The sequence below is a fragment of the Canis lupus genome, chromosome 22 (genome assembly GCF_003254725.2).
Source record: "Canis lupus dingo isolate Sandy chromosome 22, ASM325472v2, whole genome shotgun sequence".
NCBI classification, from domain to species: Eukaryota; Metazoa; Chordata; class Mammalia; order Carnivora; family Canidae; genus Canis; species Canis lupus.
The window spans coordinates 60,421,653-60,440,147 of record NC_064264.1 but is presented as its reverse complement, the minus strand read 5'-3'; the positions used below and the strand labels follow the sequence as shown (position 1 = coordinate 60,440,147).

Genomic DNA, 18,495 nt, shown 5'->3' with positions numbered 1-18,495 from the left:
AATGGCAGAACTTCACTGTCCCTAATCCTCTGCTGAAAATAGGCTGGAGGAAATCCTCTTTTCTCTGAAGGAGGAAGATTATGTAACCCGCGTTAGGCGGCCACCTCCTGCTCAGGCAGCCAGCAGGCCCGTCCAGGAGGAAGGAGGGCGCTCAGACCGCCCAAGCTGGGAGCATGTACACAGCAGGGCCTTGGCCCCCTCACAGACCACACACTCGTTTCCCAGAATATGAACCTGAGAGCTTCTGGATCCTCACTGCACAGAACGGCTCAGCTGTCGGTGGAGAAGTCCTCTGGGCCCCAGCTTTCCACAGTGTCACAGGCTTGTACAAACCACTTCTCTATAACTCCGGGACCGCTCAGCCCCACTGTCGGCAAAGCCAAGGAAAAAGCCTCCGGAGCGCTCGCAAAAATCATCAGAGGCACGCACCCTCACTCCCGATCCAAAGATAAATGATGCCTGAACATTTTTGCTTCATGCTTGAACCCATGTAGGCAAACAGGGGATGAGGGATGACCAGGCTGGGACTGTGAAGTACCTACTGCAGAATGAGACGGCAGTGGGGTCGGGAACTGGGCCCGTCTACAGAGCCTGCGAGGCCACAGGTGTGTGTACCTGCACGCTGACCTGGCACAGCTGGGTTCCGTCCCTGTCGGCGGCTGCAGGCATGATCACGCGTGCCTGCTATGCCAACCAGGAGAACAAGCTCAATTTCTCATACTCACTTTGCAAAACCGCTGAAGGTGCAGCGTCCCACTGTCCAGAGGCCACCCAAAGGGAAGTCCCCAACATGCCACTCCACTGACCGGAGGCACCAGATCACAACATGCCAGCCAGAGCAGACTCATCCAATCCAGTTATGTGCTGAATACCGGGACATCTGTTGGGTCCACAAGCCAGACGCTGTGTATTTGGATTATGATACAAACCCGAAACAATACCTCGGAGCCTTGTCTTAATACGAACCGCCACTCTCCTGCCAGCCTCCTGCAGCCGCAGCGGAAAGAAAAACATAAATACCCACCATTTCAGATCGAACCAATGATGGAAATCGTATCTACTAACAGCCCAGTCACCGAAATGTGTTCCACAATTTTAAAGAAATAACCCATTCCCACTAAATATTTATTTTATCTTTGCACATTTTGTGGAACACTCATTCCTATATTCTTGGTAGAACAGTAAGCAAACTCAGTGTGCTCCTTCAAAGTCCTCTCTCTGACATTCCCGTTTGTTTGAACATTTACAACCTTGACAGCACCAGCTTTCATCATGTACCACCATGGACCAGACAGTGTCTCTCCCAAACTTGTGCACCAGGCCCTACCCACCAGCACAAGCATATCTGGAGACGGGTCACCTGTGTTCTCTCTCTCTCCACCCCTCCCCCTGAGCACGTGAGCACAGGCCGCATAAGGACATAGCAGGGGACACGGTGAGAAGGCGGCCGCCTGATGGCCAGGACAAGGCCCTCACCAGAAGCCCAAAGCCAGCTCCTTGATCTCAGACTGTCGTTGTCTAGACCACCTGGCCTGGGCTCTTTTGTTACCACGGCCTGAGCTGCCTGAGACATTCATGCGGTACCCGTTTCCCTTTGTGTCCTCGATGCAAGCACTTAAAACCAACACCTGAGACTAAACAGTACATCAGCACTTCATGCAAACGAATCCTCCCGTGCCACACACTTAGCATCTATTTCCCTAATAATCAAGCCTGTGTGTCAACAGGACTATCATTCCAGAAACTTGCTGGCTGCTAACCTTACCTAATAAGACGCAGGAAAAGAAGACGAAGAAGTCCACTGAAAAACTTAATGGCACCAAATCCACACACAGCACCGGGCTCTTGGTGGAAGCCCTGCAGCCGCACCCGGGGCCCATGCCCAAGGTCTGCCCACACCCGTGGCCCACTCGCTCCCTCTCCACTTACCCATGCTGACCTGGGAGGGTGAGCAAGGTCCCAGGTAAGAGCGCCAATGAGGAACAGCCTGGAAGGGCACAGGATCCCTCATGGCCCTTGGCCAAACACACATGTACATGAAGAATTCGGAGCCCTCAGTACAAAGGGAGGCATGTTCTTGCATCTTCTCAGGCACACAGTGCTCCTTATTACCAGCCTGATAACCAGGAGCCATGTCACCAGCCCCCCCACTGACCCTCATTTCCCAAGAGCAGCTCAGGAAGGGTGCTGAAACAGGACGGGCTCCAAAAGCACATGCCATTGTAAGGAGAAGGGGCCTTCAGCCTGAGCCTGATGCGGGGGCTGCACAGGGCATGTCAGGGATGAGATGGGCTGGTTCTGCTCCATCTCCCTGGGGTGGGAAAACATGTACCCTCCAGGGCAAAAGTGAACTGCCAACCACCTGGCTTCACACCAGATGCCACCTGGGCCCCTCCTTCCCTGGCTCCATAATTCTCACTGCTTCCCAGCGCCAGGCACACCTGGTACACTTTCTGGTATTCCAGAACTTCTCATCTCTGAATCAAATTGAGCAGGGCTCTCCTATAACACACCAAACACGACCAAAGTATCACCCAGGTACTAATTCTCCATAATGCTAAAAATGAGCACAGACCTATGTCAACACTCATCACCCACAAAATTCAGTTTCTGTGCTTCTTGAACATGGAAGTGCAAGGCCCTGGAACAACGGGAGGAAGAACCAGGGAGGAGTCAAAGCAGCTTCCCCAGACAGTACACCTCAGGGCACCTGAACACACTTGCTCTCGAGTTCACTCTACTGCACAGACTTCTGCCCCCACATCCTCCTGCAAAGGGCACAGCCCTGGGCACGCAGCTGCTCGCCCGGCCGTCTTCCCAAAGTCTTATCTGCGGGATGGGAAAGCAGGTCCAAGCAGGTGCACTTGGGGGCAAATTTACCAACAGAATAAAAGAGGTCAAGGCATTTTGGTGAAACCATCCCCCAGTGAAGTGTGAGCACGGAGGGATGGTCCTCACCATCATCCCAGGACATGGCAGGAACGGGCCCAACCCTTCACAGGACGCAGACCATGGCACACGGGATCCTGTATATGGACAGAGCGCACCTTCCCAGAGCTGTAGGGACTGTTCCTATGCAAGGGGCAGCAAGACGTCCCAACTGCTGCAGGGACGACACCCTCCCACCATCCTGCCTCTCTCTCTCTGTCCCTCTGTCTCTCTCTGCCCCCTCTCTGTCTCTGTCTCCTCCCCCCTGCCCCCACCCCCTGCGCTCCGTCTGTCTCTCAGCAGCCCTGCTCACTATCCCCTTCCGGGGACAGGGGAAGACACCCAGGTTAAGGGCAGAGATGCCAGCTCTCCCAGCTGCACCTTCTCCTCGTTCCCAAGGAATGCATCATTTACTGGTTTTTGGCCAAAGACTCTTCTTCACAAGTAACAAACCTTCTCTTGAAGTTCCTGTCTCGTCTTCCAAATCCAGGGACACGATCTTATGTGCAGTACCCTTCTGAGCCAGATACCTTCTCGTCCCTTCACAGGAAACGAGCGCCTTCCCACTGCACTTCAAGGGCCGTCTGGAGAGGCCAGTCTTGACGACGCCCCCACAGGGCCATACGCTTGGGTCTGGCCCCAGCCCAGGTGACACGGGTAGAAGCTGATGGAGGAAACCAAAATCCCTGCTGACTGTCCACCTATGTGCTGAACCTCCTCCGCCTGGCAGGCCAGCCTGGGTGCTACAATCAGGCATCCTGTAGGGACCTCCCTCCAGGTGTGAACCAGGGGCCACCAGGCCTGGGGCTGTGAGTGGGGCAGGAGGCCCAGGGACAGCTGCACAACGCCCTCGAGGCCTGGCCTTGCAACCCGAAGAACAGCAGGAGCTCTAGAGAGGCCAAGGATCCGGTCAAACCAGAAGAGCCGGCTCACTCCTGTGGTTACAGATGGGCCACAGGACAATGTGCAGCCCCCAGTGAGGGGTCACTCACTCTGCGGTTGTGGTCGGGGGAAGCGATCTGGCGGGCACTGCCAGACCACACCATCACTGGAAATGTGGATATTTATGTACATTCACACGCATTTAAATATTGGCAAAAAATTCAAACACCTTTGAAGCCTTTGAGTGGACTAACTTCCTGTGTCCTGAGACAAGGGTTCTCTCAACCTTAACTAGAGCACACGCTCCTTCAAGAATCTAACAAAAATCAAGAAACCCAATTATTTTTCCCAGAAAACAAAAACTATTTATGCAAAAAGTTCTGCACACTGTTCCCCCACCAGGGAACAGGTAGGAGCCCATCTCCGTCCAGCTCCTGGAGAGGGCACTGTGGCAGGTCCCTCCTCCCAGGCCCATGGTCCAGCCCACAGAGACAAGAAGGGACGCCAACCCCGGGAGCCAGCAACCACAGGACCGCCACCATCCATGGGGAGTGCTGGGCCGGGGCACAGGAAGATGTTTCATGTGGAAGCCACCAAGCCAGATGGGCCGACCATCAGGGGTGTGGGAACCACGAGCTGTGGCCCCAAGGACCCAACATCCCCTGCCGTAGTGCCTACTGAGAGAGGGGGTGGCTGGATGCCTGCCCACTGCCACCTTTTTACAATGCTGTGAATGTATCAAGGAAAGAGAGTCCAAAAGTTTGAAGTCATGCTAAACGTGTTTCAAGAGTCTGTCATGAATCAGTCAAGATCCTTGAAAGCACCGTGAGGCTTCCTTCTGGAGCATCCGGGCCCGACCTCCACCACACACCTATCAGCTGCCCTGATCTAAGGATGAATCACCGGCACAGCAGACGTTTCCAGAGGGACAACCGTGCCCAGGACCTGGTCCAGGCATGCACTGGGGCAGCCGAGATGCAGGGAGAGATGCGGGGCCAATGGACACGGACAGAGTGTGTGTGGGTCCCCCGGGCAGGGGTGTGCACAGAGGAGAGGGTGCGTTGGCATGGAACCTTGGGCTGACCTGAGAAGGGCCAGCAGCAGGCGACACAGCAGCCATCTCTGCCTGGGACACAGCTCCTGAGCCCAGCTCTGCCCTCACATCCACTCCTGTGCTTCACTCTCTGTTCCCCACCCCCAAACAGTTAGTGCCCCCAGGACAGGGCTTGGGTGTGCATGGCTCAGAGAGGGTTAAGTGAGCACACAGGGTTCCCAGCAGTGTGTGCTGGGAGGGTCTGAAGGACACCAAAGGCCTCCAAGGTGATGGGGATGGTGATGAGCCCACTGGAAAGCGAGGAGGCTACAGGAGGATGGCAGGACACGTCAGTTCAATACCAAAGTTCAGCAGTGATGGAAATGGAGAAGCGGAGGCAGGAAGGGCATATGGACGCAGGAAGTCTGCAGTTTAAGAATGAGTGATCTGAAGACCTGGCCACTGCGACAGGGACAATGAGGGACACAGATGATCCAGGAGAAAGGAGACGAGAGCAGACCAGGCAGGGCTGGAGGGCTGCCTGGAAGAGGGGGCGTCCTGTCTGGTGAAGCACCAGACCTCCACGAAGCACAGGCAAGGTCTCAACACTCCTTGTGAAGGGGAGGGTCTGAAGGGCTGAGAAACCCAGGGTTGTAAGCTGTCGTGAGAGGTCCACATTCCCAGCAGGATATGCAAGCTCCACACAGGGAGGTGCCCCCATCACCTAGGGCTCTGCGCAGGGAGGTACCCCCACCACTTCAGGCTCCAGTGAGAAGTCGGGGATGCGAGCCAGTGTGCCCAGGACGCGCAGAGAGGGAGGCAGGGTCCGACTTCTGACCTCCGGGATCTACGACTTTGTGTCTCTGAGGTGCCAGCCTCCCAGCGAACGCACACACAATCCTCCCTCAATCCTGCTGAATCTCTAATGCTGTATAAATTGCCTTCCACTGATTTTCGTTGCAAATAAATAGCATTTTTGCCTACACTTAAATTGGTTAGAAAAGCATTTATAAGTCTGGGACTTAGGGATCCAACTGTCTTTTTATCAGTCCTGTTTCTGTTGGAACATATGGTCCAAGCACCAAGGAACAATTTGTATTTAGATCTGTAAATACAGGACTTCCCGTGTCGTTGAGCCACGAGGTATGTTTATCAGTGGATTCAACGCAGTTTTCAGCAACTGTAAACACAGACACTGTTCTCATCCCTAGACGTTTAACTGACTGTAGCAAAACCCATAACGTAAACTCCTTTTCCCCACTGTTATTAAATTTACCCTGCGGCATAGACTCAAGGCCTCTCAGCATCACTCATCCCTCACGCGCGGCGGAGGTTCTATGGGATTTGAGACAATAAAGGTTAAATTAGAGACCGAGCAGATCAGAGACACAGCAGCCGCGCGGCCAGGAGCAGGGCTGGCAGGCCCGGGCGCACACCTCAAGACAAGGGCCCGCAGCCCCGCCGCACAGCACACCCTCCATCAGGCTCACCTGTCCCAAGTCTCCACAGGCCGTGGCGGTCACAGCCGTCTAGCACTGGGCTGGGACGGGCAAGGCCAAATCCTACAGCATTTTACGTTGTTACACAGAGACCCGCACGTGAGCGGAAAGCACGTGTGCCCTTTAGGACGGGCCACTATTCAGGTGCACGCAGACACGCGGGCGCACACAGGCCTGGCGTTGGGGGGAGCTCTGCGTAGTGCGTAGGTGCAAAGCACTCAAATACAGCGTGTGTAATGTTCCCCAGGGACCAAACACATTTGCTTTTCCCTCACTTTCTAGAAACAGTGTCTATTCTCAGCAAGGAAAACCTCCAGTTTCCAGAAGTTCACCCTCTTAAAATGAAGAAACATCCCAGGAAGCAAACTGTGGGAAACAAACGGAGATGGAACCGCCCCGCGCAGACCTGGGGAAGGACGCCCCAGGTGAGCGGCCGGACACAAATCACAGGCGCAGCAGACTAAGCTGCTGGGCGATGGGCGATGGGCGATGGGCGATGGGGCGGCCGGGCGAGCGTCCCACGTGAGAGACGGGGAGGGCAGGGGAGGAAGCTTATCCCGCCCTGGGACGCTTACCCACGAGCACGCTGTGGCCCGTGGCCCGTGTGGTGGCCTGCTGCCTGGGAGCCAGGGCTGGGGCTCGCGTGCCGGGCTGCGTACTGGTCTCCCCCGGCCGCCCCACCGGGGCACTGAATTACGTCACCAGCCAGCGGTGATAAACGTCCTGAGCGTTTCCTGAGCACCAGGCACGGTTCCCAGCTCCAGGCCCGTATCACTCATGCGATCCTCTCAGCAGCCGCAGGAGACGAGCGCCTCGACTCCTCTCGGAGCGGATGACTGAGGCGCAGACCACCAAGGTTACACAGCTTCGCAGGTGGGCAGGCGCCTGGGCATCCGCGGTGACCCATGAAGGTACACAGGTTTCTTCCAGAACCTCGCATATCGAAGGAGAAGATAACGCCAACCCTCCACCAACTTCGTTAGATACAAAAACGTTTGCAATAGGCCAAACTACCCCGTGATCCATGAGCCATTTCATAGTAGGCAAGCGCTGTGCCATCCGTAAACACAAACCACCCTTATGTGGCTCACGCCCATCCACACACCACTAACTTGGGCTCTGGAACACAGCGGAACCCAGGACAGATTTCTCCCCTTCACATGCCTGTTCATGCTCTCGCTCTCCCTCTCTCTCTCTCCAGAATTTGCCAGAATAAAATATCTGCAGCAACATTTTCTAAGGACTTCTTTACCTTTTGGCAACTCTCACACCTCAGAAGGAGCTGAAAAGTTGTCTTTCCTAGAAATTCTGACCATGGGAAGGCTGGAAGAGAACGTGGGATAAGCTCTTATTCACTCTTACAAAATAAGTCACATAACAAAACCACAAGGATATGAGGATTCAATCGCAGGCTCGTCCTCTAGCAAAATAAAATATAATTTGGTCCTACATCATGACTGATCCTGACAGATTCTGTTTCTGGAAAATCTCCAGTTAGTCCAACAGCATCAACAAGAGTTTAATATCATAGAAATGAATGGCCTTGTATGTGAATACAGTGATACAACTAACTGATCAAACTGAAAAAAAAAAAAAAAAAAAGATGTGGAATGAGAAAATAGAAATAACAGTATCCCAAAGCTGCATTCCAGGGACATTACCAAATAATGCACATCCCAGAAAGTTCTTGAAGGAAGAGTGACCACTTAGGTTTGAGAGAAATTATCATTTCATAAGCATAATAACACAGCAAAAGGGAATTTCGACATGTAAACTACAGGAAGTTTATATAAATGGATAGGACGCAATCCAGCTGAGGGCCTGGAGGAAAGGCCATGCGTCTGCCCCCACCTGGGACGAACGGGAGGGAGGGAGGTCAGGCCCACCGGGCAGCGGCCTCCTCCGAGTCAGAGGACACCGTCGACTCGCTCTCCATCTCTCCTTGGGGCAGACAGCAGGCCCCCTTCTCCACGCAACCCTTCTTTTTATCACAAAGTCTTAAGAGTTGAAAGGAAGTGAAATTCACTGGAAAACTGTGAGCATGTTTTAAGTAAACACTAGGTCCACCCTTTCCCCGGTTTCCCTCTAGGGAAACAGGCAGGAAATGAAATGGCTGAGGGGCCCACAGGGCCTGGACAAACTGAGCCCTGAACAGAGTGTCCTTGTGGGACAAAGCACTTCTCTCACATACCTGCCTACCTGCGGTCCCTGCGACTGGGCTTCCCAGGACGTATCTCACTGGAGAGACAAACGTTCACCTGATATTCACCCTCTCATCAAAACAGGGCTTCGGGGCAAGTCGCAGGAGCTTCCCTAGGCTATGCCTCGCCCCACCTGTTCCCTGCACTCCAGCGGGAGGCCGCCCAACATGCCCCAGGCGACCCCAGGGAGCAGGCACCTGGGGAGAGGCACGCGGTCCCCTGGCCTGCAGGTGGCCCATGGTCGCGGCCCGGCATGTTCCCAGGGAGGACGAGGAGCACCGACCCTGGCCAGGGTGTCCTATGTTAGTCAGGGGAGGCTCACTGGTGGGAAGGTCTGCCCCAGGTGACTCTTCTGCGGGAAAGAGGCCCCAAGTCCCCCTAACGGTGCCCTCCATCCTCCCCGCGGGCTGCTCCCCGAACCTGCGCCGGCCTCGGACGCCAGCCTCCGGGGAACAAGGGGCCTTTTGTTGAGCCGGTGGCAGGAAACACCACCCTCCGGACGGCTCTGTTTCTCTTCTGCGCACACACACCCCCTTCCGCACCGGTGCCAGGGACCAGGGCCGCCTGCCGCGTCCCCTCCGCCTCATGTCGAATGACCCGCTTTCCCCGCGAGCCTCTTCTGACCGCGCCGCCCCGAGGTCGCCCGCGAGCGCGGACTCCGGAGGAAGCACGCGACGCCGGCCTCTGGGCTGATCGGCCACTTCCAGGGGAGAAAAGACGCCCAACTTCGCTCCCGGAGCCCCCAGGGGCGGTGCAAGCGCGCACCAAAGTCGCCGCGCCTCCCGCAGAAGCAGGACCCGGGCGGACCCGCCCCTCCCCGGCCTCCCCGGCCCTCCCCGCCCGGCCCGGCCCGGCCCGGCCCGGCCCGGCCCAGCCCAGGGCCGCGCGGACTCCGGGGTGTCCAGCCCCAGCCCCAGCCCCAGCCCCGCGGGCCGTCCGGGCGCAGCTCCCCGCCGCGGTACTCACGTATCTGCGCACGAGCGTCCGCACCCGGCTGCAGTCCATGGCTCCTCCCGCCGCGCCCGCCGCCCGCGCTCAGCGCCCCCGCGCCCGGCTCCGCGCGCCCATCCCCCGACCCGTCACGGCCGGGGAGCGCCGGGCGGTGCAGCCGGAGGCCGCCGACCCTCCGCGCTCATGCCGGGCCCGGCCCGGGGGCGGCGCGGGCTGCGCGCTGGGAGCCGGCTGGGAGCGGGCAGGCGCGCTCTGCTCCGCCGCTCGGCCCGCCGCTCCTCTGCGCCGCTCCGAGCCCGGCTCCTCCCCTCCCCGGCTCCTCCCCCACCCGGCCCCGGCCCCGGCCCCGGCCCCGGCCCCGGCCCCGGCCCGCCCGGCCCGCCCCCGCCCCCGCCCCCGCCTCCCGCCTCCCGCCTCCCGCCGCCCGGCCCCGGCGCGCACGTCACGAGCGCGAGCGAGCATGCGCGCCTAGGCCACGCCCCCGACGAGGCCACGCCCCCGACGAGGCCACGCCCCTCACCGAGGCCACGCCCCCGCCCTCCGTGGCCGGGTCCCAGCTCGCCCCCGGCGCGGGGAGGCCGGCGGGGCGGGGGGCGCGCCCTGCGGAAGCCTCGGCCCGCGCCCCGGGAACCTCCTGCCTCCGTCCGGAAGGCCCGACCCCCCGGGGCGGCCCCTGCCGTGCAGGTGAGCGGGCAGCGCCCTGCCCCAGGTGGCCGCCCCGTGAGCGCCGCGTTTCCCGCGCGGGCTGAAGCTGCAGGTGAACGCGGCCTGAGCTGAAGCCCGCGCCGCCCTCCCCGTCCCCCTCCCCCTCCCGGCAGCGGCAGCGGGGGCCGGGGCTGGAACCGCTCTGGAACCCGTGACCCCAGCGGGCGGCCGGCGTGGCGCCCCCTCCCGCCCGGCCCAGGGGCGGGTCCCCGGGCACCGCGTGGCGCTGCGAGCTCCGGGCCAGGCGGGCCTGCGCCCCAGCACCGACACCGACACCGACACCGACACCGGCACCGCCGACTCACTCCAGGGAACCTGTGCGTGCCCCAGGGAGGAGCCGTGTTCTCAGCAACGCGGGCAGCCTCGTACCAGCTCACCTACTTGCTCCGACTTGTCCCTCGGCTCCTCCTGTCATCACCTGTGAGATGTGAGCAGCGCAGGCCGGGCCCTGGGAAGGATGGATGCAAAGGTGCGAATGCCCTCCTAGCTGGCTGAGGCCCCCCTTCGGGACCAGAAGTGGACAACCAGAAATGAGTGTGGCTTAAGAGGAATAGCGACGATAAACAATCCCTATTCTGAACCGCCCCCCTTCAGGAAAGCACTCCAGTTTCTGGTCAGCTAACGTGTTGATTGTCCCCATTCCGTCCAGATCTCTCTGCGCAGGTCATCCTCAGGGGGCCTCCGCCAACAGAGCAGCCTGCTGAAGGCTGCAGACCTGGAGAGCCTGGGCATGTCCTTCCCTCCAGCCTGGCCTCCCCGCCTCACCACCCCTTCCAGGGGTGGGGCCTGCAGTGCCTGTGGCCCTCCGCAGACGGTGCTTACAGACCTTCTTCCACTGTGTCAGCTTGGGCCAGGTGCCACCACCACCACCACCACCACCCCAGGCCTCCATGGCCTCCTGCTCCTGCTGTCCCCCAGGCAACAGCACCCCTGGATGGGTCCCAGAGCCATGACCCTTTGTCAGACTATCTCCCAAATCTCCCAGGAAGACCCCTGCTTCCTGCCAGACCCTGATGGCTAGAGCCAGATTTTCACTCGCCTTCAATTTTACAAACTGTGACATGTAGAGGGTGTGGGCACGCGCGGAGGTCAGGCAGGGCTGCCGGGCAAAGGCTGCCTGTCTCAGGAGGGTCTGTTTCAGCCAACTGTGGATGCTAGTTTCACACTGTAGCAGACACGAGCCCTCTGTCCTCACCGGCAGAAACTCATCGTGGTCCAGGGGCCAGCCCTCTGCATGGCGAGGGGTGAACTCTCGTTCTTGTAAGACACTCTTTCCCGTGACTGCTTTAAAATGAGTCTAAGTCAGTGAATCCCGCTATGGGGGACAAAACCCTTTTTCACTCTTAAAAAAGCACATAAAGAAGGCCTCCTTGTTTCCCGCTAAGTATGTGTCTGGATGCGACGTCCGGTACCTGCAGCCTTCTTGTGTCTGTGATGGGGTGTGGCTTGAGGGACGTCCTTGCAGTGGGGATGGCGGCGTGAGAAGATGGGAAGAGGCTTGAATGCTTGATGACACCATTGGCCATTCACCAATCCTGTCAGCCTCTTTAAAACTTGCGGAAGCAAATCAATTAGGACTCTGTTAAAATCCAACTCGCCCTGTGAATCCCTTATTTATTTCTCTATAACCACTGCAAACTTGAGAGTTTAAACAACGTTTCTTTCTCGGGACTCCTTGGTTTGGTGGAATGGCTCCCCTGCTCCGCCTGGTGTTGACTAGGACTGTTCCTGCACCTGCATTCTTTAGGGGACTCGAGGGGGCCTGGAAGGTTCAGAGGTTTCAGTCACATGTCTGGTGTCTCCGCTTGAGGGATGAGAAGTGGGAGCAGGCTGATCTCTGTCTCTCCATACAGTTTCTCATCACAGAGTGGTCTAGCCTCAGCTTCTCAACGTGGCAGCTGGATCCCAAGAGGGTCAAAGTAGACACTGTGTGGCTCCCTAAAACCTGGAGTCAGAAGTCCTGGAACACTCCTTCTGTCACATTCTCTCAGGGAAAGTGGGTTCCAAGCCAACCCAGATTCACGGAAAGGGATAGAAGAGATTTCACATCTTGCTGGGAGGAGGGCCTGGCTCCAAGAGAGGAGAGACCTGTGAGTGGTCATCTTGGAAATCATCCGCGCAGACTTCAACAGCAATGGGAAGTTTTGCCAGCGTCATGCTAAGTCCCAGGTGAAATGGCTGGAGAGACCTCCAGGGCCTGTGTGTTTCTTCATTCACACCAGGGGGACAGAATTTCCAATTCTCACTGGACCAGCAAAGTCCTGTGCACAGTCCTGGCCAACCAGCCATTAGGACGGTGGAATACCAACAGATGACCGGCTGTTTTACCATGGCGGAGTGCTGTGGAATGAGGACAGGGCAGCAGGTAGGATGTGAAACCCAGAACATAAATCAGATTATGGGTTTGCCTCTGGATGCGCGGGCAACGCATACACATCCGTACCTGTGCACAGGCTCATGCACACCTGTTCTCCGTTCCTCCACTTGGAGAGGACTGGGGTAGTAACCTGGGATCTTGCATTCACTGACTTTTATGTGAAAAAGACTTTTGTTGGGGGCACCTGAGTGGCTCAGTGGGTTGAATGTCTGACTGTTGATCCCGGCTCAGGTCTTGATTTCAGGTTGTGAGTTCAAGTTGGGTATTGGGCTGTACTAGGCATGGAGGCTGCTTAAAAAAAAAAAAAAAAAAAAAAAAAGACTTTTGGGAAATGGGGGGGCAAAAAGTGCAACCTCCCCGTGAAGACAGTTCAAAACAATTGCTGTTACTGAGACCTCATGTGACCAACCTGAGAGCCAGAACTGACTACTGAAGACATAGAACAGGGAATTGTGAGTTTAGGTTGTTTCCATGTGCGAGGAAGAGTGGGCACTGTGCATTGGGGGTCTTGGCCTCCTCCATGAGCAGCCATGCTCCTCCGAGCTGCTGGGACGTTCTGTACACCTGTCTCAGGCTGCTGCCTGGATGGTGTGGGTGCCGTCTTCGGGCATTGATGCTAGAACTCTCCAACTGAGGAAAGCCACAGGCTCCCTCTGGCCTCCCTCATTCCTTTGGTCTGGAATCTTCTGCGGCACCCCCTGTTTGTGCCACAAACCTGATCGCCGCTTACAGTCATAGCATCACCACCATCATCCCCTAGACTTTCCTTAGCTCCCTCTCAGACCATAGTTGCTACTTCCCCCAGCGTTCTCAAGGGCACCGACTCAGCATAACTTAGTTATTTGTCCATAAGCCCTGGTCGTTGATTAAAATCACCCAGGGAGACTTTTTTTTTTTTTTACTGAGATCCCCTGGGACCCCTCCCTCCAGCCCAGACACTGTGATTCTGTTGGTCTAGAGTGGGGTCCCAGCATCAATGTCTTTTTTTTTTAAGATTTTATTTATTTATTTGTGAGAGACACAGAGAGAGAGAGAGAGGCAGAGACACAGGCAGAGGGAGAAGCAGGCTCCACGCAGGGACCCTGATGCAGGACTCGATCCCAGGTCCCCAGGATCACACCCTGGGCCAAAGGCAGGCACTCAACCACTGAGCCACCCAGGCATCCCATCAATGTCTTTTAAATGCTCTCTGATATGGCACATTCGAGACCCACTGTCCTAAATGTCTGTCGGCCGGGGACACCTGGGGGCTCAGTCCATGCAGCGTCCAACTCTTGATTTCAGCTCAGGTCATGATCTCGGGGTTGAGAGATCGAGCCTGCATGGGGCTCTGCGCTAAGTGGGAGGGTCTGCTTCTCTCCATCTCCCTCTGCCCCCATCACACCTGCACACACACACCCTCGCTCTCTCAAATAAATAAACCTTGAAAATAAAAAGTAAAACATGTCTGTCTGCCTGCTTTAGTGGAACCTTGGAAAATGTCCTCTACTAGTGATCTCTTCGTGCTCCCCAGGGTCCAGCCTGGTCCCTCACACAGAATAGGCGCTCAGTAAGTGGAGGAAGAATGAGGTGGCCCTCCACTGCTGCTTCAGCCCCTGAGCATTCACGTAGCAGGGTAAAGGGAGGGCACAAATGTTGAGCACACATGAGGAGAAAACCTGCATCGTTCGTGCATGATGGCCTGCTGCGGAAAGCCAGGTCCTGGGTTCGAATGTGCCTGAGGTCGGCTAGCTCCTCGAGCCCTGTCAATCCACTTCTCCTGGAATGTGGTTCTGACAGATTGTCTCCCACACCCGGGAGGAGCTCGTGGGGTGGTGCTGCCATGTGACTTCCGAGAGTTGGGTCACCAGGTCATACACAGGTATCCAAGAACGGGCTACCTTACATTTCAGTATCGTTCTGAATCCAGACTGTGTGAATACTGCAAGCACCGATCGCAAAGAATCACCAAGATTCAAGCTTCTGGTCAGTGTTGGTGCAGGCTCAGCCACAAAAAACCCTCACCAGGCTCTGGGACTCCTGCCCATGCAAGGGTGGCTACCAGGCTCCCACTGTGCCCCTCCCCAGAGACCACATGTTTCTGATTGCTTGGCCTTGACCTGGTGCCTCCTCTGTCACTTTGAGCCTTTTTCTTAGAGTTTCTTCCTTTAGATGTTCAGACGCAGGTCCAGGGTGAGTCCTGGATGCTCTGGCAGGTGCGTCCGGGTCCTTCCCTCCCCAGCAGGGCAGCTGCTCGGGGCATGGGCGCCAAGGCTTCACCCTATCCACGTGGTGGGTTGCCGTGCCGAGGGCTTGCTTGTCCAACACTGCACCTGCTCACCACACTGCTCCTCAGACCCCCACCTCCTCCTAGTAATTTTTCAGCTAGAAAATATGTAAAAGGAAAATGTGCTAAGAATGATTTTCTCTTTCCTTATTTATTTTCTACTTTGCCTCTCCTTGTTTTTTTTTTTCTGAAGAGATCAATTTTTTAAAAAGATTTTATTTATACATGATAGACATAGAGAGAGAGAGAGGCAGAAACAGAAGCAGGCTCCATGCCGGGAGCCCGACGCAGGATTTGATCCCGGGACTCCAGGATCGAGCCCTACGCCAAAGGCAGGCGCTAAACCGCTGAGCCACCCAGGGATCCTAGAGATCAATTATTTTAATTCCAGCTTATTTCAGAAAAAAAAAATTCTGTGGTGCTTCAAATTACCAATAAAGTCACGAAAGCAATGTGTTATTCTCATTTAGTTGAATAGAAGCTTTGAAAGACTGCTCCTCTCCAACAACCTAAGTAAAATCAGTGTTTGAAATAGGAGTTGGACAATAATTAGGAACGGAGTATTATTCAAAGCCATTTGCACCTCCCTCCAGCCAGGCACTTTGACATCACATGATAGCACTTCATTGTGCGTTCTATTTGTGGGCACATTTTAGAAAATGAGGCAAGTGCTTTCTGTCCTCCCTTTCCATAAATAGGAAGATTGAAGTATCATTTACCTATCACCATCTGTAGGAATATTTTATCAGTTTTAACTGCAGGTGATCTAATTTTAATCAGAACCAAAAAATATATATATAAATTGCATAGTTTTGAACACATCATACTAAGTAAAATAAGCTAAACATTGAAGGACAAACGGGGTGTGATTCCATGCACCTGAGGTGCCTAGAGGAGTCCACACGCAAAGGCAGAAAGAGGAAGAGTCTATCGTGGGGGTGGGGTGGGACAGAGCAAGTGGATGCCAAGGAGCTTGGGCTCAACGCAGATGTTCATTCTCCAGCCCTCCACTCCCTGGGCATCCTCACTCACCCAACAGTGATGATGGGACAGGCTATTGCTTTGGCAAGTAAAAGATATGCCAGTGTGACGCCCAGGGGGTTCCCCAGCCTAGGGGTGCAATCAAGCACTCAGGTCAGCATCTAGGGGCAGAGAAGATGTCGCTAAATTTCATAATTTGTGTCATTGGACCCGTCCTAGGGGCTCTCGGCAAGTGATCATCTTCCCCCCGGCCTGGCCCCCTGCAAGGGATGCGTGATCTCCATCCGTTCCGGCTTGCCACACGCTGTGCAGGAGACCCCACAGCACCCACGCCATTCCCTGAGGTCCTCGCTGCCCTGCTAGCGGGAGCCCGGCCCTGCCCCTCTCCCACCATGACGACCCCATGCTGCTCCATCGATGGCCTCTCCTCCATCCCTCGGCCTGGCGGGGCCTCCTCAGTGTCCACCGTGGTGGTCCTTGCTGCAGTCCTGTGAGGGAGAAGCCCAGGCATGTGCGTCTCGGGACTGACATCCGGCGAAGAGCTCCTGCCCTGAGCAGACCAGCACATCCTAACAAGGTCAAGTGTGCATCAGGGTTCAGAGCTCTAGGGTATAGTCCTCAAATCTCCACCAGTAGCTCCCAAGCGGACCCTGCTCGAGCCTAGAGTCCTCTGTGGGAAAAGTATGGGCAGGTCAGAAACATTCAATGGGGAACGGAAGAGGAAAGGCAGAATGGTTGGTTTTCCTGTGTGTCACCTGAAAGGTACATCAAAAGCTTGCTTTCTGTGTTACAGTAAAACTCCGCTTGTATGAAAAAAAATGTATTTTCATTTTAAACAATGACATGCATTTGCATGGCTTTAAAATCTAGCAAAACTACCTGGCCCTACAAGATTAACCAGACACCTCAGCTTCAAATCCTCTCCTGCAGAGGGAATCACTACAACCCCTGGTTTTTCCCTTCTTTGTTGCTTCCATATTTCTAAATAGTGTGCTTATAATGTATCATCTCTAATTTTGGACACCATCAATTGATTCCTTCCTAGAGAAGACCAAACATTCACCTCTTTTCCACTGCTATGAACACCCCCCGCCCCCGCTGCCTGTCCCCACGTGTGATGACATCCCTGTCGGATCAATATTCTGTGTATTGACACAATCTCATGTGTGAGCACACATTGCTGCATGCCTCCTCGGCCCTGTTGGACACGGGGCTCAATCCCACCATCCGTGAGATCATGACATGAACCGAAACCAAGAGTTGGACGCTCAACTGACTGCGCCACCCAGGTGCCCCCAACAATCTTGAAGACAAGTGTTTCTCCCTATGACTATATACTCAGCCAAACCATCCCTCACGTATTACCTCAGATAAAAAAAAATAGTTTTTTTTTTAAATAGTTTTAAACATTCACTTTCGACACACCATTCCCAGGAAGTTATCAGAGAATATATTCCACCAAAATAAAGAAACCGACCAAGAAAGGAGGTACAGGCTCCAGACAATAAGGGATCATGAGCGTGGTGGACAGCATTCCCCAGACGGGTGGAGGGAGGCCTGAGGCCGACTTTACCTGCCAGGTGCCACAGGTGCCACGTTAGTCTCCACGGAACGTCACCCCACGCCCTACCTTTCACCATCTCAGCGACGGATTTGGCACCTGCTCTTCCCTCTGTGGGGACGCCGAACAAGCTGCCTGCTTACCGGTGTGGGCTCTGATTTCCATTGCTCAGAATTTCAGGTAAAACAGGAATGGAAAAAGAAAAACATTAACTTCTTGTGTTTATCTTGAGGATTTGGAGACTATGTGGGGACAGACAAGAGCCAGGTGCAGCTGTGAGGACACCTGTGTGCACGGAACACAGCCCAGGACCCTCAGTGCTGCTGGATCACCCGCGAGCAGACGCCCTAGGCTCACAAGCCTGTTTTCCCTCCCTCTTCCTCCCTCCTCCCACTTCTTCCCACCTCCTTCTCCCTCATCCCTCTTCCTCCCTCCTCTTCCCTCCTCCTTCTCCCCTCGCCCCCCTTCCACCCTCTCCTCTCAGATGTCCACACGCAGTGCCTTTGCCTGGGCACACCAGTGAGGGGAAAGGATGGCCTGAGCCTCACTCAGTTCACCAGATGAGCGTTTGGGTGGGGGGTTCCCTCTGCTTGTCCTGATGTCTGCTGCACGATGATCAATACCGTCAAAACTTTCTAATGGCAGATAAACGGAACACTAATGGCACTGTGGCTTTTGGGTCCAACTGAGTCTTAAGTGGCTGCCTTGGGTCTATTTTTAAACCTTATTATCTGTTATACTTATGGAGTAATTTTACTTTTGTGAATTTTACAATAAAGAATTTGATCCTTTCACCCAACTTATGGTTGCTATATTAACAATTAAATATTATTTTGATCGCATTGCTTTCTATTGACTGACCCTAACTTCTCCCTCTAATTATCCCCCGGCTCTCACAAGGTGGCAGACCCCACATATGCAGCGCTTTTTCTCCTGTTACTGACATTCACCCCCCCAACATACCCCAGACCCTCCTCTTCCCCTGGGGGCAAGCATCCCATTCTCAGGGCAGGGATTGCTCCCACCTCTGGCATTTGCTCCTTTCTATGGGATTGCCGGCGGGTGGCAGAGTCCCGGGACACCTCCAATATACTGGGCTCTCTCTTCCTGA

General features: G+C 55.4%; 1 protein-coding gene and 1 long non-coding RNA gene across 9 annotated transcripts in view; both read right to left on the bottom strand.

Annotated features, from left to right (window-relative positions):
- ATP11A (ATPase phospholipid transporting 11A) overlaps positions 1–9,799 on the bottom strand; it is a 129,001-nt gene extending 119,202 nt beyond the window's left edge. For 7 of the 8 annotated variants that reach the window (XM_025441266.3, XM_025441263.3, XM_025441264.3 and 4 more), the window contains exon 1: positions 9,510–9,799. In XM_025441266.3, coding sequence (XP_025297051.3) covers positions 9,510–9,548 — 39 coding nt within the window. In that variant the 5' untranslated portion in view covers positions 9,549–9,799. The remainder of the gene's footprint in view (positions 1–9,509) is intronic. The other variant, XM_035704544.2, reaches the window with a different exon arrangement.
- A 3,714-nt stretch (positions 9,800–13,513) lies between these two features.
- LOC125753343 (uncharacterized) lies at positions 13,514–17,749 on the bottom strand. The gene is made up of 2 exons (XR_007404939.1): positions 15,875–17,749; positions 13,514–14,940 (listed from the first exon to the last, which is right to left on the bottom strand). It is a non-coding gene; the product is annotated as an uncharacterized LOC125753343 (long non-coding RNA).
- Between the last annotated feature and the right edge of the window lie 746 nt (positions 17,750–18,495).